At 45.2% G+C, this 24,121-nt stretch overlaps 1 protein-coding gene across 1 annotated transcript in view; it reads left to right on the top strand.

Annotated features, from left to right (window-relative positions):
* Positions 1-24,121, top strand: part of DLD (dihydrolipoamide dehydrogenase) — a 224,917-nt gene that overhangs the window by 135,203 nt on the left and 65,593 nt on the right. Inside the window, exons 9-10 of the mRNA XM_078680128.1 lie at positions 970-1,160; positions 22,370-22,540. Coding sequence (XP_078536254.1) covers positions 970-1,160; positions 22,370-22,540 — 362 coding nt within the window. The remainder of the gene's footprint in view (positions 1-969; positions 1,161-22,369; positions 22,541-24,121) is intronic.

Below are 24,121 nucleotides of genomic sequence, written 5' to 3'. Positions count from 1 at the left end.
ATTTAGAATGGAATTTGAAAAATATATGCGCTGGAAATTTGGTTAAATAAAAATAAAGGACTCCATTATAAAGCTCCTTTTGCAACTCTGTCTTCTTGTTATTAAGCATTATGAGAATTGTGCAGTGCGTTCTACTCCCATCACTTCAGAGGGAAACAAAAAGGCATCAGTGGCTTTTCAAAAACTCAATTTAGGGAGCTGTTTTTGAAAGATTGATATTGTTCTATAATTAAGGGCCAAAAAATATATTTATCATAATGTGCTTCTAGCCTGTCTAATTTTAAAAATATCAAACAAGTTTGCCAAAGACTATCATAAGAGGTGGTTGGGTGGGTGACTCGTCAGTTGAGCTTGAAGAAACAGAATCTATTCCACAAGAGACATATCAACAAATGTTGAAGCAATTGAAAATGATTCTTTTGTAAACCAGGACCCAGTGGAATTTTTTCAAATGCTGAAAGATCTACTCCCTGCACGATAAGTTCAGGACCTGACAAGTTACAACATTTTGAAAAAGCTGCACTTTTCAGGTAATATGTTTGGGCATCTCCAAATACAGAAAGTACACATGGCCCAGCCTGGAGTGCAGTTGCCTCTTTTGTTACCTAGTGTAAGCTGTCACCCCCTGGGATTTGCTGGGTTTTGAGTTGATGCTTCAATTTTGTGAGTCAGCTTTCAGGTGTCCGGTAGTAAGATAGTTCTTGAATATGGATCTAGAGCTATTAAAAGTTCTCTTATTGTGAGGATGCTCTGAGACCTCAGACCTTAATGCCACAAAAATGAACCTGTTTAATTAGTGGTACTGGTTCCATAGCACAGGTTAGTTTTGCAATGAGTGTTTGAATCATTTTGCATTCTAATGCAATCACTTGTCATGTTAGTGTTAAAACCATCCTAATGTACCATGTAGATGCAGAGTGGTGCCATAAATTACAGTGGTTTTTCGTTCTCCTTCTTTAATGTTTCCAGGGTTCAGTCTGGCAGCGACTGGGTTCGGAAGTGACAGCGGTGGAGTTCTTGGGTCATGTTGGTGGAGTAGGAATTGATATGGAGATCTCTAAGAACTTTCAGCGTATTCTACAGAAGCAAGGCATTAAGTTTAAATTAAATACCAAGGTGACTGGTGCAACCAGGCGGCCGGATGGAAAGATTGATGTTTCGTGAGTTAATTTTTTGTTTTCTCATTTGATTTGTTTTTCAGGTGAAATGGTCGAAAAAAAAGTTTACTATTCTGGCAATTTAGAAAAATTGTTGAATTCTTTTTGATTGAGTGTTTGTATAGAATGTCTGCCTATTAAATGAAAAATCAGTTCACAAATACCCCCAAACCGCAGTGGTCATGTGCACCAATACTGATTATATTGTGAGTCTGAGTTTGTGTCATTTTCACTGAAAATCTAAAGAGACTTTTTAAAGTGTGCACATAAACAAAGAAGTATTCCGGGACAAACCTATTTGCTTGAATTTTAAATCTTTAAGGATTTTGAGGTTCAAAAAGGCAACTGTAGATTACCTAAAATTTGACAGTACGACTTTGTTTTGGGTCTGGGTTATTTTTATTAAATGGCTTGTGGTGGAGGCAAGGCACTTACAGGACAGTAGGAGCAGTTTCCATTTTTTTTAAATTCCCTGCTCAGGAAAGCAGCCAGCCGCAAAGTAGTATGTATTCCATCTACACACAGTGGCTAAAGTAGTCTCTCATGTTGACGAAGAGAAGACTTGGGACATCTGACTGCTTTTGTTGGGCTCATAAACTATTATGCCTCATAAACATCATGGTGTAGGCTTTGTAGTATGTCTGTTATTGTCAGAAGCAGTACCTGAATATCCTGATTCCGTGGGAGCGAACGACCAAGACTTCAAGTTGAATATTTCCAAATTCCCAAACACCCCTGCACTCGGAATAATCCAAGCCCAGGAATGGAAGGGAAAGGGGAAGTGGATAACAAAGAGAGAGACTGCCACACTGGTGTCTTCCTCTGCTACCTCAAGTATTCGGAAGCTGGGGGACACCTGTAATATTTAACAGAACATTACTACCGTTCAAGCAAATTGATTTTATTAACAAAAGTTACTCTCTGCTCTACCTCACACTAATACCTGTTACTGTGTGGATTTTTGCCCCTCTCGATGAATGATTTCTGTTACTGTTGTGAAAGTCTTCGCTGCTGCTTGAAGAATACTATTCAGTAGATTAACCAGCCTGGTTGAGTCTTATTAAAGGTGGTAAATAAAAGTATAAACTATATGCATATATTTGATACTCCTATCTACTTGTAGTTGACTGAATAGATCATGCCTTGCAGATGACGAGACTATAATATAGCTTCACTCTCTGGCGCTGACAGTTAACTTCACTGAGAACCTCTGGAAACTAGGTACACTGTTGTTTTCGGTACTTGACTAGGCTTTTGGAATTCACTCGATAAAGTTCAATTCCTGCGTAACACCCTTACTCAAAAGGAAATGTTCAACAGCTGCTCAACAACTTCTGTAATTTGCGTTCAGTTGACTCACTAGAGACTACGCTGCTCATTCCATTTTACATTGGAGATAAAAACTTCTTACCGCTCTGCTCACTGACTCTGAGCGGTGCGACGCTTGCCAAACGAAGGGTTCTCTGAGAATATGACAGCCAAGGCCTGCCCAACCGAACTCCACGGAATGCCTCAGGAAATGGAGCTTCGGCGGGAAGACGTAACTGTTCAAAATACCTGACTGACGCCGAGTTCGAAGTAGACGAACTCCTGAAATGGAACTGCTGCAAAATTCTGTGACTGGGAATAGAACTAGCTAAGTAAAAGCCCTATGAACTGGAGCTAAACTAGGGACGTCTTACTGCCTCAAAATGTCAGTTGAAGTGCGCTGCAGAGAATGCGCAAGAGCGTGAAATGGCGGACTAGAGAAAGAAACTAGAACGCTAACCTGGAACCTGAATGGAACAATCAGGAAGTGTGAACCACCCTTCATCCCAATCACAAGCTTGAGCCCGGCTTTGAATTAACCCCCAAATTGGAAACTGAGGGAAGGGGTTGCCGCGAACCTTGTAAATTGGCCTCGAAACTGGCATGGACCTGACAGTACCCCCCACCAAAGCCCCCTCCCAGGGCTTCTGCGGATGAGTCTTGTGGAATTCCGAGACCAATCTTGGTGCATGTACATAGCTACTGGGTTCCCAAGATCGTTCCTCAGGACCATAACCCTTCCAGTCCACTAAGTAAAACAACTTTCCTCTTCTCCATTTGGAATCCAGAATCCTCTTGACCTCAAATTCTTCAGTGGATTGAACTTGAATGGGAGCTGGGGGTTGTACTTGTCTGAGATTGGGTGGGTTTCTTTTAATCAAAGAGACATGAAAGGTTGGGTGAATTTTCAAAGACTTAGGCAATGCTACTCTTACACTCACTGGATTCACCATTCGAATAACTGCATATGGACCCACAAATCTCGGCTGAAACTTTTGATTCCCACTCAACCGCATGTGTTGAGTGGAAATCCAAACCTTATCCCCAGGCTTAAAGACGGAACTCTCTCTTCGCTTCTTGTCTGCCTGAACCGTATAAGCCCCCTTAGCCTTACAGAGATTAGAGGAAGCAATCTGATAAGATCTTTGCAAATTTTGAATTACCTCTTCAGCCGCGGGGACTTCTATATCCACCCTCCCAACCAACATATTGGGATGGCGACCAGAATTCAGAAAGAATGGGGAAAAACCAGTGGCAGAATGGACTGAATTGTTATACGCAAACTCTGCAGTGCTCAACAAGGATGGCCAATCCCCTTCCTGGTCCATTAAATACATGCGGAGATATTGTTCCAAATCCTGATTCACTCTTTCCGTCTGTCCATCTGTTTCTGGATGATAGCTAGTGGACAGACTAGGGTCAACACCCAATCCTTTTAGGAAGGATTTCCAAAATCGGGAAACAAATTGCGGTCCACGATCAGAAATGACCCTTTTGGAATTCCATGCAATTTGACTATGTGTTCAACAAACAGAGTGGCCAACTGAGATGCAGTAGGAAGAGTCTTTAGAGAAATGAAGTGGCTCATTTTAGAGAACTGATCTACCACCACCCAAATCACAGAATGCCCCTGACTGGATGGTAAGTCTACTATGAAATCCATGGATATGGTGTGCCAAGGGGAAGGGGCTACAGGTAGGGGCATGAGTAGACCCTGCGGGGATTGCCTAAGACTCTTGCCCTTAACACACTGCTCACAAGTGGCGATGTACTGTCTCACCTGAGTGTCCATGCCTGACCAAAGAAATGTTCTCTTTATCAATTCCAAAGTCTTCTTGGCTCCTTTATGTCCTGCCAACTGATGATCGTGAAACTGCTGAATGATTTCGTTTCTAAGACTTTCACTTGGGACGAACATTTTTCCTTGTAAGATTGGTTTCCCATCCTTCACTTCTCGGGTTGGACCTTCCATTTCCCAATTTGCAAACTCCTTCTTAGAAAATTCCTTTCTAATCCAATCTTTCAACTCATCCTCGATCGTGATGGCCACAATCTTTTCTTCTGGAATGATAAAACCCTCCACTTTGGAAACCGATTCTTCACCCAAACTCAAACGAGAAAGAGCATCTGCCTTTCCATTAGCTGATCCAGGCTTGTAGGTCAAAACGAAATCATAAATCTGCAAAAAAGAGAGACCACCGCAATTGTCTTGGAGTAAGAGTTCGGGCAGATTTTAAAAATTGCAGATTCCGATGATCTGTGAAGACGGTGATCACGTGTCTCGCTCCAAACAAATAGTGTCTCCAAACCTTGAAGGCCTCCTTCACAGCCAAGAGTTCTTTATCCGCAATTGAATAATTAATCTCTGCTGGTGACAGTTTCCGGGAATGATAGGCCACTGGATGGAGCTGACCCGTATTTTTCTGACGCTGAGACAGAATTCCTCCAATTGCCAAATTGGACGCATCCGCTTCTATGAAAAAAGGTTCCTTTAAATCTGGATGTTGCAAAACTGGAGCTGTAATGAAAGCCTCTTTTAAAAGCTGAAAAGCCTCCTCAGACTCATGTTCCCAGGTGAATCGCACATCTTTCTTTAGTAACCGAGTGATCGGACTCACTTTTTCCGAAAAATTCTGAATGAAACGTCGGTAAAAATTGGCAAATCCCAAAAAGCTTTGTATCTCCTTCACAGACCTGGGAGCTGGCCAAGCCTTGATTGCCTGAAGCTTAGAATCATCCATGGAGACTCCCTCTGGAGAAAGTATGAAACCCAAAAACTCCACTCTTGATGAATGAAAAAAACACTTTTCCAATTTCACAAACAGATGATTCTCCAACAGCCGCTCCAAAATAGCATGCATGTGAGAAACATGCTCCTCAAGACTGTTGGAAAAAATGAGGATATCATCGATGTAAACCACAGCAAATCGGTCAAGGAACTCTCGAAGCACATCGTTAACAAAGTGCTGAAAGGCTGCTGGGGCGTTACAAAGCCCAAAGGGCATCACTTGATATTCAAACAACCCCAGTCTGGTTCGAAAAGTGGTCTTCCACTCTTCACCCTCAGCCATTCGAACCAAATGGTAGGCCCCTCGTAAATCCAATTTGGTATATACACAAGCATCCTTGACCTGATCGAGGAGTTCAGAAATAAGAGGTAACGGGTAGCGATTTTCTTTGTGACTAGATTTAATGCCCAATAGTCAATGCAGGTCCTCAAGGTTCCATCCTTCTTTGGAATAAAGAACAGAGGGGATGACACAGGGGATTGAGACGGTCGAATGAATCCATTAGCTAAATTTTGTTCAATATACTGTTTCAGGTGGATGTTCTCTGGTTCTGATAAGGCATAAATTCGACTGCACGGCAAAGAAGCCCCTGGCTCTAATTCAATCCGACAGTCGTACTCTCGATGAGGCGGCAATTTTTTTGCTTCTTTTTCATTGAAAACTTCATTCAAATCCAGGTACTCATCTGGGATTTCTGGAACTTACAAAGCGCAAATCATCTGAGTTTGATTAGCCAAATTTGATGACATGGTGGATCTCGGGGTCTCCGATAAGGACTGGAAACAATGCTCATGACAAAAATCCGAAACCATTTCCACTGTGCGTCTGGACCAATCAATCTGTGGATTATGCTCCGTGAGCCAGGGCAATCCTAGAATGAGCTGGAACTGAGGAGCATCAATGAGATTGAATCTGATATAACTCCGATGTTCTCTTGGCCCCAACACTGTTATCACTTCAGTATCAAAGGTTATGGGTCCCGAAGATAAATTCGTGCCATCCACAGCATGAACTGGTTCTGGTCTCAATTTTTTCTTGAATTGAATTCCTAAAGACTTAGCAAACTGGATGTCACAAAAGTTCCCCGTCGCCCCCAAATCCAACATGATAGAAACTTCCTCCAAACGCGCTTCTCCAAAAGAGATTTTACTGGGAAGATCAAATGTGGGGCTGCAGATTGTAAAGTATTAGCCAAAAATTGTGGTTTTGGAGTTGTCTCTCCACTTGCTCCCACCAGTGCAACTCCGTCTACTGGTGGAGCCTGTCTTTTACCTACGAGCTGGTTTTTGGTTTCTTTGGACATTCCTTGACAAAATGGCCCGACTGACCACAGTACATACACAGCCTTCCCAGACGCCTCTTTTCTCTTTCCTCCTTAGTAAGAGGACCACGGATCGTTCCCACTTGCATTGGCTCTTCACTGGAATGACCTTCTTGATTCTTGACTGACTCGGACCGAACACGATCGAATCGCGGTGGGAGAATTTGGATGTCCTTCCGCCGTTCGTTACGTGTTTCTGCTTGCCGCTGGTCAATCTGTAATACTAGATCTATAAGTTCTGATACATCGGTTGGCCTCTTTGGAATTTGAGCCAGTCCATCCTTCAACTCATCCTTCAATCCTCTATAAAAAAATTGCCGCTCTCTTCACCTCTGGCCAACTGGTTTCTACAATCAACTTGTTAAATTGCGCCAAATACGCCACCAGATCCCTATTTCCTTGATTTAAATCCAATAATTCGTTATCTGTGGTTTGAGAAATCGTTCTTCGATCGAAAATACGCAGAAATTCAGCCTTGAAGTCTTCAAAATTGTACAACACTGGATCATTACAGGAAACCAGAGGCAAGGACCACGCTGCAGCATCGCCACTCAGGTAGGACAGCACAAACGCCACTTTAGACTGATCCTCCTTGAACAGAATGGGTTTGCAAAGGAAATGCAAGGAGCACTGTGTAAGAAAAATCTGTGCCTTATGAGGATCTCCCTGAAATCTCTCGGGGGGGGGGCAACGGAATAGTGGGGGACATAGCATGCACTACCTGTGTTGTTAACTCAGAAGATGAAGATGGAGAAGGCGTAAAAGTTTGTGACTTAATACTCCCAAAATTTGGACTTGGACTCACACTCACAGAAAGCTCATCTATCCTCTGACGCAAATAACTTGCTTCCTGATTGGATTTCCTTACCTCCTCCCTGGTATCACTCAACTGTTTCCATAACCCCTCTAAAATTGAAGCCAAGGCCTTGATGTCAAAACCTTCAGCCATCTCGCTCAGACGGAAGATAATTTCGGGCACTTCAATCTGTCAGAAGCAGTACCTGAATATCCTGATTCCGTGGGAGCGAACGACCAAGACTTCAAGTTGAATATTTCCAAATTCCCAAACACCCCTGCACTCGGAATAATCCAAGCCCAGGAATGGAAGGGAAAGGGGAAGTGGATAACAAAGAGAGAGACTGCCACACTGGTGTCTTCTTCTGCTACCTCAAGTATTCGGAAGCTGGAGGACACCTGTAATATTTAACAGAACATTACTACCGTTCAAGCAAATTGATTTTATTAACAAAAGTTACTCTCTGCTCTACCTCACACTAATACCTGTTACTGTGTGGATTTTTTCCCCTCTCAATGAATGATTTCTGTTACTGTTGTGAAAGTCTTCGCTGCTGCTTGAAGAATACTATTCAGTAGATTAACCAGCCTGGTTGAGTCTTATTAAAGGTGGTAAATAAAAGTATAAACTATATGCATATGTTCGAGGCATGTGGGCTGCTAAATTCATATCTTTTGCATTAGATCGCCGCCTAGTGTTGGGTCCGGATGATCGCACATTGTTGTCCTGGAAGAGTCTTCGAAGTATCCTGAGATAGGTGGCTCCTCCCCTGGACTACAGTGCGCATGGGCATCGGCTCCATCCCCAGATTGTTTTTTTCCGCCATTGGGTTCGGATGCGGTCTCGACGTCTCTGTCGGAACCGAGAAAACTAGCTTCTTTAAGGCCAAAAGGCCTTCGTTTCATTACGTCGGTATTGTTTGCGTACGGTCTCGAGTTCTTCCGTCTCTTTGAGTCGGAATCTGCGGAGTCGTATCACTCTTCGGACATCGAGGCCTTCTCATCGCAGCACGACCACCACCTTTCAACATGGAGCGGAGCCCGTTTAAGTACTGTCCCGTCTGTGGGTCCAAATACCCACATATCGACGTGCACCCGGTCTGTAACAAATGCCTCTCGCCAGACCATAACGAGGACAGCTGCATGGCCTGCTCCAGATTCAGGTCGAAGAAGACGCTCAAGCTTCGGCGCGCGGTGCGCCTTGAGGCCAGACAAGCGGCCCCAGCTCCAGATAACATCTTCGGCGACCAGGTAGAAGAGGGCCTAGGCCATCATCTTGAAATCTCACCGCCCGCGACGGAGGTCGAGGCTGATCCTGAAGACAACGACGAGGTCGTGGATCTCGGCCTTGAATATGTCGACGAGGTAGGGGACGTCGAAGAAGTTTATGGGGCCGCGGAAGATAGCTCAGGGGATGAGCTATGCCCCGAAAGTTACGTGGATCAGGCTCGGGTCACGGGATCGCCACTCGGCCTTACCCAAGACCCCGCATCGCAAGCCACGGCCCCGCCTTCAGGCCCGGCCACGGACATACTTGCTACGCAGCCCGTATCGAAACCGAAACTAAAAGCATCGGTATCGACTACGCCTAAAATGGCCGACCCGAAAACGAAACCGAAACTAACGGATTCGAGTGCACCTAAGATGGCGGTCGTTCCACCAAAAACGCCAAAGCCTGCTACCTCATCGGCTCCGTCGGCCTCCGGTCCACAGAAGTCGAAGAAAACTGTCGATTCGACAGTGCCGAAGTCGTCAGCGGAGGAGGCATCCTCTAAGAAGGTCGTCCGGCACGGGTCGACCGGGGCGACGCCGTCAAAGTCCACCAAAGTCGGAGACAAGACTCCAGTACCGACTGGGACGTCGTTAGTCGGACGCGTGGTTGAGACGGAGTCTGCAAAATCACACGGATCGGAGAGCGGAGGCTCAACACATCGGTCCAAGGACTCTGTGTCTACGGCTGCAGCATCGACGTCTAAGATTCCGAAGGGGCAACACGACGTCGGAACCGAAGGCAAGGTGAAGGCCTCCTCGTCGGCGCCAAGTGCCGCTGTGAGTGACGCATCCCTCATCGCCACTTCACTCCAAAGAATTCGGGATAAGGCCTCTGCGACGTCGGCTCCGGCGCCGTCGCGCCAGAAGCCGATGGACATGCCGGCAAAGCCTGCTGGCAAGCTTCTCTTCCTTCTGCCGCCAAAGGAGGCACCAAAGGCCTTTGCGCCAAAGACGGCGCCACAGACATCGGACTCGTCCACGTCTGCTGGAGTATTGGGTCGACAACTCGACTCAGGAGACGATTCTGAGCGTTTTATCGACGCAGACACGGGCAAGTTGACCCTTTACAAGCGGAAGATCACTTCCCAACCAGTGGACTCCTATGTTATCCCACTGAAGAAGAAAAGGCCTACACAGGACGCTCCAACCCTGCTTGAACCTATCCAGCCTCCTCCTAGAAGGAGTCCAACACCTTCCCCCGACCACTCTGAGGGAGAGGAATATGGACAAGATGACCAGTACACTTTCCCCATCAATGACCCCGATGCACAACAGGATTCCTATGACGACATAGGTGACCAGGGAATCCAAAATGTGGGGCAGGACCCACAGCCTTTCAGTGCACGTGCATCCCCAACAGAAGACTCTGCAGGATTTCATGCACTCATTGAACGGGCAGCTGCTAATCATGATGTGGACATGCATGCTGACCCAGTGGAGGAAGATTTTCTGTTTGACACTTTTCCAGTCTCTGAAAGGACAGTCAAAACACTTCCTATGCTCAAAGGTGTCCTTAAGCATGCTGCGGAAATCTTTAAAGAGCCTACCAGGGCGAGGGTGGTCAATCCACGCATCGAGAAGAAATACAAACCAGCACCTGCAGACCCTGCATACATTCGGGGACAGTTGCCACTAGACTCTCTTGTGGTCGCAAATGCCCGCAAGAGGGCAAACTCCCAGACAACGGGTGAAGCTCCTCCCCCGGACAAGGAGTCTAAGGTGCTTGAGGCAGGGGGCAAAAGAGTAGCTGCGCAGGCTGCCAATTTCTGGCGTATTGCGAACACACAGGCGCTATTGGCACGTTATGATAGGGCGCATTACGACACCCTAGAGCAACTTTTACAACACCTGCCTTCGCAGTTTCAAGAGGGTACCAAACTGCTTATAGAGGAGGGAAAACTCATCTCCAACGCAGCCATAAAGTGTGCACTTGATGCCGCAGACACAGCAGCTAGGGCTATTAACACTAGCGTCATGCTGAGACGACAAGCGTGGCTACGCATATCAGGGTTTAAACCAGACATTCAAACGACCATACTCAATCAGCCCGTCAATCCTGATAGACTGTTTGGTCCTGATGTTGACACCACCCTCGAAAAGATTAAGAAAGACAACGAAACAGCTAAGTCTATGGGGGCCCTTCAGTCACAACAATTCCGGGGCAACACTTTTCGTCGCTCAGGTGCACGTGGAGTCACCCGAGGACAGTTGGGTCAACAATCACAGTTCACTAGAGGTGGAGCACAGTACTCGTACCCCAAACAGAATAAAGGGGGTTATCGAGGAAACAGCACCAGAGGACGTGGCAGAGGAAACAACAACTCCTGTTCCTCTGCCCCAAACAAACAGTGACTCTCTGTCACTGCCCCCCGACCATTTAACACCTGTCGGGGGGAGACTCCAGCAGTTCCTGCCAGTCTGGACAAACATCACCACAGACAGGTGGGTACGACAACTTGTCCAGTACGGTTATTGTCTAGAGTTAAAGTCCACTCCACCCAACATTCCACCAAGGCAACGGCCTATGTCCGCAGAGCACTTGCACTTATTGCAGCAAGAAGTAGTGGTGATGCTGCAAAAAGGCGCAATCGAGCTCGTGCCAGTGGAGGAGGAAGGCACAGGGGTATATTCCCTGTACTTCCTTATTCCAAAGAAGGACGGATCTCCCAGACCCATTCTAGATCTGCGTCCCCTCAACCTGTATATACTATCAGAACATTTCCATATGCTTACACTGCAACAGATTCTTCCCTTGCTGAACCAAGGGGACTTCTTAGCAACCTTAGACCTCAAGGATGCTTATTTCCACATACCACTACACCCGTCCCACAGAAAATATCTCAGCTTCACTATCCAAGGCAGGCATTATCAGTTCAAAGTCCTACCCTTCGGAGTGACAACCGCCCCAAGAGTGTTTACCAAGTGTCTGGCGACGGTAGCGGCGCACCTCAGGAGGCAGAACATCCATGTCTACCCCTACCTAGACGACTGGCTCGTTCAAGCCAAGTCGGAACAACAGTGCGCCGCGGACATGTCGACTACCATTCACCTCCTTCACAATCTGGGCTTCTCGCTGAACTACCCAAAGTCGCACCTTCAACCAGCACATGTGCGGCAGTTTCTGGGCGCGACGATAAATACCCTGACAGCCATGGCTCAGCCAAACAAGGTCAGGATAGACAGCATGCAGTCTCTAATACAGAAGTTCAAACCACAACACTCGCTCCCAGCGCGAGTATTCATGCAGTTGATTGGCATGATGGCCTCCTGCATCTTCATAGTCCCTCACGCAAGGTTGCGTTTGCGTCCGCTGCAAGAGTGCTTAGCAAATCAGTGGACACAGGCTCGGGGACAATTGACAGACCTAGTGTTGGTTACCAGTCGGGCGTACAACTCTCTGCATTGGTGGAATCCACACAACCTTTGCAAGGGCCGACTGTTCCAAGAGCCAGTGCCACAGATTACCCTGACAACGGACGCATCTCTGCAGGGATGGGGAGCTCATCTGCTCACTTACACTGTGCAGGGACTATGGACCACGCAGCAACAGAAGATGCACATCAACTATCTGGAACTGAAGGCAATCTTCATGGCGCTCAAGTCCTTCAATGTACATCTGTGCAACAAGGTAGTGTTAGTCCCGACGGACAACATGACAGCGATGTACTACATTCAAAAGCAGGGAGGCACCCACTCGCCGCAGCTGTCTCATCTGGCTCAGAGCATGTGGAAATGGGCCATTCAGAGGAACATCTTCCTCATGGCAGAACACCTCCCGGGCAAGGACAATCAGATGGCGGATCTGCTCAGCAGATACAGCCATCAAATGCACGAGTGGGAGTTACATCCATCAGTACTCCTCCCGTACTTCCAGCAGTGGGGTCATCCGGAGATAGACCTGTTTGCCACACACGAAAACGCAAAATGCCAACACTTTGCCGCCAGGTTCCCTCACCCACAGTCGCAGGGGAATGCGATATGGATGAACTGGTCAGGCAAATTTGCGTACGCTTTTCCCCCAGCACCTCTGATACCGCTGGTGGCAAGAAAACTAAGGCAGCACTCGATGACACTCATCCTAGTTGCTCCAACGTGGGCACGCCAAGCATGGTACACCACGTTTCTGGAACTCTCGGTGGTGCCGCATCAAAGGCTGCGCCTAACGCCCAGGCTTTTGACGCAGAACCATGGAGACATTCAGCATCCAGATCCGCAACAGCTCAACCTGGCGATCTGGCTCCTGAAGTCCTAGAGTTTGGCTACCTTCACCTACCTCCAGAATGCATGGACATCATCAAAGAGGCAAGGAAGCCGACTACCAGAGCATGCTATGCTGCAAAATGGAAGCGTTTCGTCCTTCACTGTACAGCCAATAGCATAAACCCGCTAGATGCATCTATCCCTAACATCATTTGCTATCTGTTACATCTTTACAAGTGCAATCTAGCGTACACTTCCATTCGGATACATCTATCCGCCATAGCAGCTTATCTTCAGAACAGGCAGCATCTCTCTGTCTTCAGAGTGCCTGCCATTAAGGCCTTCCTTGAAGGTCTGAAACGAGTCATTCCCCCAAGAACACCGCCAGCTCCGGTGTGGAACCTCAATGTGGTCCTCACCAGGCTGATGGGACCACCTTTTGAGCCACTACACTCGTGTGAACTCCAGTTCCTAACATGGAAAGTGGCTTTCCTTATTGCTATCACTTCACTGAGACGTGTCAGTGAGCTGCAAGCGCTCACAATCCAAGAGCCATTCATACAAATTCATCCAAATAGGGTGGTACTGCGTACTAACCCCAAATTCCTTCCGAAGGTGGTGTCACAGTTTCATCTCAACCAAACTATTGACTTGCCTGCATTCTTCCAAAACCCACAAACGGTGGCGGAAAGAATGCTCCATACTTTGGACGTTAGAAGGGCGTTGATGTACTATATTGACAGGACACAACACTTTAGGAAAACAAAGCAACTTTTTGTTGCCTTCTCGCCACAGCACAAGGGCAACCCTATTTCCAAAGCAGGAATCGCCAGATGGATTGTTAAGTGCATCCAGATGTGCTATCAAAAGGCTAAACGCACCTTAACAATACCCCCAAGGGCGCACTCCACACGCAAATTGGGGGCATCCATGGCTTTCCTGGGGAACATTCCTTTAGAGGACATTTGTAGAGCAGCCACATGGGTTACACCACATACCTTTACAAAACACTACTGTGTTGATGTGCATTCCAAACAGCAAGCAGCTGTTGGGCAGGCTGTTCTCAAGACACTTTTTCAAGTTTCTGCAGCTGGCACGGGCAACCGCCGCTAATGGAGGGACTGCTATACATTCTATGCAAAAGATATGAATTTAGCAGCCCACATGCCTCGAACTGAATATGCTACTTACCAGTATGCATCTGTTCTTGGCATGTAGGGCTGCTAACATTCATATCGCCCACCCTCCTCCCCGGTGCCTGTCGCAGCTGCAGACATACTCTTGCATTCAATCATTAGCATGGACATCCTTTACACTTTACACTCCATCTCTGCCACAATGGCTAAAAACAATCTGGGGATGGAGCCGATGCCCATGCGCACTGTAGTCCAGGGGAGGAGCCACCTATCTCAGGATACTTCGAAGACTCTTCCAGGACAACAATGTGCGATCATCCGGACCCAACACTAGGCGGCGATCTAATGCAAAAGATATGAATGTTAGCAGCCCTACATGCCAAGAACAGATGCATACTGGTAAGTAGCATATTCAATTCGATACTCCTATCTACTTGTAGTTGACTGAATAGATCATGCCTTGCAGATGACGAGACTATAATATAGCTTCACTCTCTGGCGCTGACAGTTAACTTCACTGAGAACCTCTGGAAACTAGGTACACTGTTGTTTTCGGTACTTGACTAGGCTTTTGGAATTCACTCGATAAAGTTCAATTCCTGCGTAACACCCTTACTCAAAAGGAAATGTTCAACAGCTGCTCAACAACTTCTGTAATTTGCGTTCAGTTGACTCACTAGAGACTACGCTGCTCATTCCATTTTACATTGGAGATAAAAACTTCTTACCGCTCTGCTCACTGACTCTGAGCGGTGCGACGCTTGCCAAACGAAGGGTTCTCTGAGAATATGACAGCCAAGGCATGCCCAACCGAACTCCACGGAATACCTCAGGAAATGGGTTTTACATTGAGCCCTTTACACTTTTGGGGAACACCTGGACTCTGGAACTGGTGTTACTCATAGTGGTATTATCATATACAGAGCAGGCTTCCTACATGCCCCAATTATATTTCCTTAATATTCATAGTAGATGCAATTATATGTATGTAGTGGGATTCTCACTATTGGTAAAATGGCCTGTTAATGATATAGGTGTCACAAGGCAACTGATCGCTGAACAGGTCTTCCTCACTGTAGACAAAATAAAAGACTGTTATTCCTATTGGAAGAATACTGCTATATGGAGAGTGATCATCATTTATGGCAATCTCCTGTTTGGACGTTTTTGCCTTTGTGGTAGTTGTCATGTTAAACCCTTTACCAGACTTTAATTGGTGTCGTAGGAGCTTAATGCTTCCTTGACCATGTCGGGCAACACACCAGTGTCACATACTGTTTTGCTTATGGAACTTTGGTTCTTGTCCCCATATCACCTCCTCACTGAAAGGGGTCTCACAGAAACATATTGCAAGTATATGTATGCAGCAAATGTTCATTACGCTTGAAAATGCACTGTTGGTTAACACTGCTAAAACTGTAAAGTCTATTCCAAAAAAGTACTTTCCTATTTACAAAGTTCTAGGTTTCAAAATATATATAAAAATAGCTGTTGTTTTTAGGTCTCGCGCCTGCGACGCATATGGCGAAGCCATATGCATCGCGCAGGCGCGATACTATAGTTGCCGGGTCTGCTTCCCAGGAGACAGGAGACTGGCACGCGCACGCTCAGGAAAGCGATCGGAGCCGGCCACGCGCGTTCCCAATCTCCTGTCTCCCTGGTTCTCACTCCTGCTGGACGTCCCACAAACTCTCCCTCGCTCCCGCCGCTTCCCCTGCGCGATGCTCTATTAACAGCCTGTGCTGCGAGAGACCGGCACACGCAGGCTGCTCTCCGGAGCTCCGCAGCTCCTGCCTCCGCCCCTGGTCCTGCCCTGCCCCGCAGCCCATGGATCACCCACCGCATGCAGAGGTGGCCGGCGGGCCCGTGCCGGAGTCACCACAGCCGGAGAGCAGGGGCTCTGGAGAGGTCCACGCCAACCACCGGGCCGAGCTGAGCGCTGGACAGCTCCTCGTGTGGATCGACACGGCCGCCTGCCTGACCGGTGAAAACTGCGCCCGCGGGGGGCGCTGCGCGCACTGTCCGCGGTGCTACCTGCTGACCTACTCTCAAATGATATCCTGAGCCTCTGATCGGCATTTCTGACAATGCGCTGATACACCCCATACTAGCACTCAGTGATACATTTAATTATACAATGGCCGTTGTTATGCCACTTGCTATACGCATCGAATAAAACTACTTCTGCACGGTGATCCGTTTAACAAAATTGCATTCGATTCCCAAAGCTCCTATACATTTAATGACTAAATTTAATGACCCGGTGGTTTCATGCTGATGCCACCGTTGAGTAGCTGACATTCCACCGTCACGATGACCCCGGCCCGTGCAGACAGGTTTAATATGTTAATGGTTGTGGCGCAGTAACACTTCGAACTGCACGCTGACACGTTTCAAGACCGGCTGCTTATTTTGATGGCCTTATGATGCATTGAGGACATGGCGAGTCTGAGAGAGACCTGCTGAGGAGTTAAAGCTGCCAGCTGTAATGGGCCTGGTATTTGTAGTAACACGCTGATATATTTTTAATAATATGCTAATAAGTTTAGTGGTATGCGGAGACATTTAATCTCATGTCGCTACGCGTATCTACATACCGATAGCCTTATTGAAATGCTGACATTTTTAATAACATGCTGATTAGGTTAACTGAATGCTAACACGCTATTCTATTTGCAACTATTTTTTATGCCGAAACATATCTAGTGGTATAATAACCTCTTTCTTCAAACAAGCATCGATGGGAAAGAGACTTCCAAAACATTTACTTTCTGTTGCTACCCTGCTGGCTGAATCGGTGACAGGCGTGGCGAAGCTGCTGAAACTCTAGGTTTGGTTTCAAAAGTTATCCACTTAAGGCCCCCCACCCCATACTGTGTGAAGCTGCACCTGCAAGCTAGCTAAGTTTTCGAGCTTCAGCGGGTCACGCAATGCGGACAGAGCTATCTTCATAGCCAATATGAGGGAAAGAAGTGAAAAACTGTGCAGTTTAAACATATTGGACAAACCCAATCTGATTATGATTGAAAGATTGCAGTCTGTGGATACCCCTGTTTCCCACTCGGCTGTGTTTGGTGGCGGGCCTAGTTGCTGAGGCCATATTGTTAATGGGTCGTGGTTGACCCATTAGCTGCATATGAATATATCTATTTGTGATGTTTATTTATTTGTGATTAGAGATCTTTGTTTATTTGACCACTTTAGGTATCGTCCATCTAAGTATGCATTAAAGACAGATATGTTTTGATACTTGAATAAGATTTGTGTATTATCTGCATAACAGTAATAGTTGTATTTGAAGCAGGAGAGTAGGTCAGGTGGAGAGCGAAGGCAAGAGTTACAGATGAAGTAGAACTGTTAGATGCCTTAGTTGTGAATTGAATGGAGCTGACCTGAAGGGATAAAGTAAGATGGTGATGATCCATCAGGTAGGAACGATGCAGTCGGCTTCAGTTCTCTCCCTGTTTGTGTCCAAGTCTCTGCAGAAGATTGGGGTGATGAATAGGATCAAAAGCGAGGAAGAGTTCAAGTATAAGCATGTTGGTACTCCAATGCAGTGATTTGTCTCAAAGCAGACCTTTCTATCTTTTTAACTAAAAGAGCCTGTTATTGGCCAAATGTAGGAAGGATCTCTTCTTTCATGGCACGTTTGGTTTAGGACATCTAGAGTTCCTTTGTGCAGATGCCTGTATTCAAGGAGTTGTTGACCGTTCCGGCTGGATTGGCTACAGAGCTATCCAAGAGGACATTGGTCTGTTGGTGATTCTGCAGGTCTACAAGTGTTTGCTGCATTGGTGGAGTCTTCTGTGCTCAGGAAGTTAAAGGCGATTAACTGTAGTTGTTTTCGTGTTTTGTTATCTGGTGAACTGAGCAATGCTGCTAGGAGTGTGGTTGAACAGCGGGACGGTACGGAGGGAGAAGGTCAGTGGTTGGTAGGAAGTAATTCAGGTGTGATTTGCAATCAGCAAGGGTCAGTGATGAGGAAGCCTTTTGCGTTGTTGCCAAGGAACCAAGATGTCCTAAGGTACTACCACTTCAGGTATTGCAAATGAATAACCCTTTTCCCCAGAACTTTTCTTAAAGGGTTGTTTGTGATCTTTAGCTCCTCATTAGATCTACAGATTGCTCAACAGCTCCCCCTAATCAGATCTCTTTTCCTGTGGAATGGCTCTTGGCCACTGTCAGCTCTACAGAATATAGGGCAGATCTCTCTTAAGCAAGGCAGACATCCGGTATTGTGGTTTTGTTAACTTTACTTGCTCCATCAGCTTTCCTTGCTACCCTCTCCAGAAGTAAAGAAAGTGAAGCATTCACATTGCTCACAATACACAGGCTGTGGGACGACTATTACCAAATGTGTGCATGGAAATAATGTATATTTAGACCAATGATTGACTAAACATTGAGATGCACATATGCACTTGTTTAGTACCCACAAAATATCACATTTACAGAAGTCAACTAAACATGTACAGAGTGAACAGACCATAAGAGAAGCCAACTTAATTTAGGAAAACATAATATTCCCGTAACATGCTGTTGGGTTGGGAATGTCCCCTGCGAGGTATACATCAATCTGTGCAACCATTCAACAACAACTGGTTCAATTATGTTTTCTCAATGTTTCAAGCTTTATTAAAAATGTCACAAAAAGATGTTAATATTTCACTTCTGTTCTTGTATTTTCGTCACAATAAAATACACTGAACGTAATCTTCACAAAAGTTATTTACAAAAGTTAAAGCTATTGCCATTAAAAATTCCAATACTTTTATTTAGGTATTAATTATTAAAAAAAATTAAAAGCCATTGTTATTTGTAATATCAATACATCTAAGTCACATAAATACAACACATATTGCATTTTAAATGCTATAGGTGTCACATTTGCGAAAGTTAAAACTACTGGCATTGTAAATGACAAAGCTATTAATTTCACTATTTTCAAAACTAACACATAAATAAAATATTTGTAATTTACAATACCAATAGCTCAAACTTTCCTAATGCGAGACCTATTGCATTGGAAATGCTTGTTTCAAAATTGGTGTGGATCTCCGTTTTGAGTGTGTTCATCATTTATTGTCTCTGTGTGTGCAACAAGTGTCTAACACTCTTCTCTGATAAGCCTGAGACTGCTCCATTGCACTGCCCTAGATAGAGCACCTTGGGATTGCTGGAGCAAGCCCCTCTCCACTCATAAGGGATACCTGGACTCTACACAGCATACTTCTTTTTGATGTACTATATAAAGAACCAGCTTCCTACAGAAGTCAGCGCTTTGCTTTAGAAAAAGAAAGAACATCTTCATTAACAGTCAAGTAAGTATTTTAGAATAAGTAGAACTAATGACCAGAAGTAGCCATAAGGTTCTAGCACCTTGGGGGTGAGGAGTTACAAAATATTATCCCTAGTGAATTTTTGTTACCATAGACCCTTTGGACTATATTTTTATTTGGGGATTCGTTTGGGTGAACTCTGATACCTCGGGATTGCCTGGGTCCTAATTTTGTAGCAGTCTAAACTCCCAGTGAAAAGCTTGCAAGGTGGAACAAGGGATACAGCAGTGGGAACCCTAGAACAACTGTGGTCCTTTGGCACTACTGTGGTATGCTTTGTCACTCCTAAAAATATTTGAATACCAAAATTAAAGGTAAAATTCCAAACACTTAGTGCTCAAAATCTTGCCAGAAAAAGAATTATGTCCCCACCACACAAAATACTTTACCAAAGTCTTATGTTCTCCTGGTAGGTGATGTCCTAGTGATGATCTGTCTGATTACCAATGTCCAGCTGGTAACACTGTCCAGTCAACATAGTCCCTTTACTTTTTAATTTAATTTTTCTAAAGTAGTGTGACCGCTCCCACAGTCAGTCTCCTGGACTGCTTTCTCCGTTATGGGCCTGTATCTCCAAATTTGCAGGTAGTCGAGACTTTCCAGTAGTGGGGCAACCTCGGCGATCTAGGTCATTCATTGCAGTTGGTGATGACTTCAGTTCCCACTTTGTCTTAGTCAGTTTGGGATAGACATGATAATGATTTAAATTCGTACGATCTACTGAGCCATTGTAGTATGGCCTAGTTACTTGCAACACCATGAGGGCTAGAAAAGTGATGTAGGAAAGTGCCCTTTTATACATGGTTACCCCTAACATTTTTCCCAGATACATGATGCAAACTTGACTGAGTGTGACCTAAGTCCCTGCCAATCAGGTTCATAGGGCCTGTGTTCTTCCCCAAACTGTACCTTTGTCCCCTCATTTGGCTCCCCTTTGGGCCACATGTAAGTCTCTTGTAAAAGGTACACCTGGTTACCAAGGGCCTTGTGACCCGAGAGGGCCTCTGAGGTCTGTAGCATGTATAATTCCCTGGGCCATGACCCAGAAACCCCAGGTACCTGCCTGTGACAAGTGTTCTTCCGAGTACCCGCTGTCTCCATAGAACTACTCTCCTTGGACCTCTGCACCCGGCCACCCCTGTGCCACTAAGGGTGCACTCTCTTTGCCTACCTAACCCCTGCCCTTTATAAGTGCTACCAGCCCAAGACTGAACTGCAAAACTAGGTACTTACCTGCAAGTTACTAACCTTGTTTTCCCGGATAGGAATACATTGAACTGAAACATTACATTTCATTCCCTATCTTTAACATTGCAAAACTCTAAAAACTGTAACTGGTTGACATTTACAGAAAGCTTTCTTAAAACTGTAAAGTATTTACAAAACCATATTGCATTCTTGAAAAGTACTGCCAGTCCTGTAAACGGTATATCTTGCCTGTACTGAGTGATTCTTGGTTTTAGTAATAAAAATAACAAAGTAACAACTTTTCATACAAACAATTGGTCTGGATTCAGTCTTTGATCGTGTGACATTTCTTGTCTGAGTGTGTACACGTTCGTAACACTACCCTCTGATAAGCCCAACTGCTCAGCCCACCTACTACTAACTTGAGTGTAAGGTATTGTCTACTTTATCCTCTACCGCTGGGGATTCACTGGACTCTTTGCACACTATACCTTACTTTGGTATAGTATGTACAGAGCCAGCTTCCTACAAGTGGATCAAAGCTTCTGGGATGTTGGTGGTGGTATGGTATAAATTGTAAATTGATACTTGTATAGCACACTACTCACCCGCAAGGGTCTCAAGGCGCTTGTACGAATACCGCTGTGGAACCCATCCTGGCTTTCCCTGTGAGGTGTCCACTCCTGGGCACCCCCAAGGTGGAGGCCAGGCATCCTTAGCGTTGTGGGGGCCATTGTGGAGATTAAGCAACTATTGCCCAGAGTTGCAGAGTGGGACTCCATGATTGGAATAGGCACCGAGGCGAGAATTATCAGGTCCGTGGAATTTTTGAGCCCAAGACCCGCTGAGGCGGGGAATTGAACCCTGGTCCCGGGCTAGACCTCTGCATCAGTGTCTGCCGCTCTAACCATTGAGCCACACCTCTCCACCATAGACCATACAGGCTTTGTGATTGTACACCTTCACAATGTGTGAAGGCTATTGAGCAGGTCCTCTACCTATATGGTATTCTTGCTTCCTCTGAAGCAGTAGGGCTTTGACAACCTTGTAGCTCCTGTGCAGACTTAGTCCATCAACCTGTCCACATGTATTCCATACCTCAGAGGTAGGCAGATAGGTCTTCCTTCTGTTTTCAGGTCTCAGAAGCAAGTCGACTGCAGGCTTTCTCAAAGGCAGGCTTCACATGGAGTGAGAATGGTGCCACTCAGAGGTTTCCCTTGTTATCTGACTGATGTGTTCTCTTCTTACAGTGGTGGCCATGCCTGTTTGGTGTCTTATTATGACTGATGTATCTGGCAATGTCGATTTGAATTGAAAGATGTACTTGTAGAGCGCACTGCCACTCCCAAAGGAGCATCCTGGCGATGAGCCGCTACAAGTGTGGCTACCTGATTCGAAATGACCTGAAGGGAGAGAACATCAGAGGCTGAGCCAATTACACAGCGCATCAGAAATGCCAAAAGCCATGTCTTGAGCTGCCACTTAAAGATGTCTTAAGAGTCAATGAAATTCAAATAAATAGGAAGGTGATTCCAAACCTTTGTTTTCATGTTACAATGTTTTTCTCTGCTTCATCATGTATCTCTCTTTTGATCGAGTTAAACTTAGGTTCTACAACTCCCATCACCTCTTATGGAGTCAAGCCTTGAACTGTGCCACCTTTCCAAAACAGTGACCAAGGATTAAAGGGGTCGATTTGATTCAGCATGTGGCAATGCCTTTAGCAGTGTATCCCATCTATACCGCATTAACCCTTTGCTCTCTTTGCCAACAATTCATAAGGCAATGATGCAGATTCTGAGATAGCCATTGTGTGTACATGTATGTTCATCTAATACTGTACTGCTCTGTTGGTTCCTTCTAGCGTCGAAGCAGCTGCTGGTGGCAAAGCTGAGGTCATTCCTTGTGATGTACTGCTTGTTTGTGTCGGCCGGCGCCCTTTCACTCAGAATCTCGGTCTCGAGGAGGTTGGAATCGAACTTGACAATAGGGGAAGAATTCCAATCAATAATAGATTTCAAACAAAAATTCCAAGGTATGCTAATATCTCTATAGTTAAGAAACATACATTGAAGGATCATTTATTTCTGATGGCCCTTCGTTCTTGGTGTTTGTGCTATTACATTTTGATTTGTTAGGGTGAAAAGTTACATTTGAACAGTGTATAATGCTTCTTCCTTAGCTGGAAGTGATGAACCTAGCACACGTTTTGACAATTTCTCTTGGTGAATTGGGACATCTGTTTATTCTTTGCCCATGCTAATTGGCATGGATACCGAACAGCCTGTAACGCATACCAGCTTGGAAAAGCATATGATGAAAGGGATTTTTGCCATAAATAAAATGTTATTATGCCTCCAGATGTAGTTGAAGTACTTGCATGAAGCAATGATGAGCTATTTATGTGTAGGAATTGGTAAAAATATAAAACTGAAGTATATAGAAAGCAAATCTTATTTATCTTTGTAATCTGTAACCTTAATCGTTCTTTGTGTAGGCCATGTTTAATAACAAAATAAACTAAAGTAATATCAATAAATGACTGCGGTCTCTAGCCTGTAATGAGGCACATTCACTAGTGCAAGTATTCTTGTTCACCTGGAATGCAGAATGCCACTCTAGAGTATGGTGCCTCCCAGAGAGGTATTCTGTTAGAAGCCATCAGCATTTACTGTGGCTGGAATCATTCGTTTTGAATTAAGAGGTGCCCCCTTTAAAACAAATCTCCTTGCAGGGCTAAGATGACATAGTTGAATTTTAAGCTCTGTCAAAAGGCAGATGTTATTTTGAATTTTTCTGTGTGGGTCATGTATGGTTCGTTCTTTGGTTTGTGTGACTGTGCTATTTGGAAGTAGACACTTGAATTTTCTTAACAGACGTATGCTGTGTAGCATGTTGCCATGATTTCTGGAAACAAACCAATTCTATTTCTTGCCTCTACTTCATTTCATCAACGTCACCTATTTATTTATTTATTTATTTCAATTTGTATAGCACGTTATCACCCAAGGGTCTCTAAGCGCTTGTTCAGGGTAAACACCGGACATTACAGGACAGGCAACCAACTTACATCACGCCCCATGCTTCTTGAAAGAGCACCGTTTTTAGCATCCGACGAAACGGCAATAGATTAGACTCCTTGCGGAGGTGAAATGGCAATTTATTCCATGCTGCAGGAAGCATGATCGAAAAAGCACGCCCGCCCAAAGTGGACAGGCGGAAACGTGGGCTGACCAAAAGGGTATCCTCTGATGAACGTAATGTCCTACCAGGAGTGTAACAAGACAGTCGGGCTTTAATATAGCTGGGCGCATTGCCATATACTGTTCTTGTTGACTTCTATCATAGAAGGAGCTCCTGTTACTGGAGGTCCTTTTCAAGCCTCATTGGCTTTTAAGGAACTTTTTTCAATACATTTCAAAGGTAGTCAAATTGCAAACTAGTTTCTTTTTGGAGGTCTTCTCTTCTTCATAGTTCTACTTTCACTTTAAAAAGTTATCTTCTAGTCCAAAAAGTATGATTCTGTATACTTTCATAGCATGGACAATTTGTAAGTTCTTCAGACTGATTTTGTCTCTAAGCCTTGCTAGGTAAACAAACTGTAGAGAACACTTTC

The sequence above is a fragment of the Lissotriton helveticus genome, chromosome 1_1 (assembly GCF_964261635.1).
Source record: "Lissotriton helveticus chromosome 1_1, aLisHel1.1, whole genome shotgun sequence".
NCBI classification, from domain to species: Eukaryota; Metazoa; Chordata; class Amphibia; order Caudata; family Salamandridae; genus Lissotriton; species Lissotriton helveticus.
Note: the sequence above shows the minus strand (reverse complement) of the source record. Positions and strands in the feature narration are given on the sequence as shown.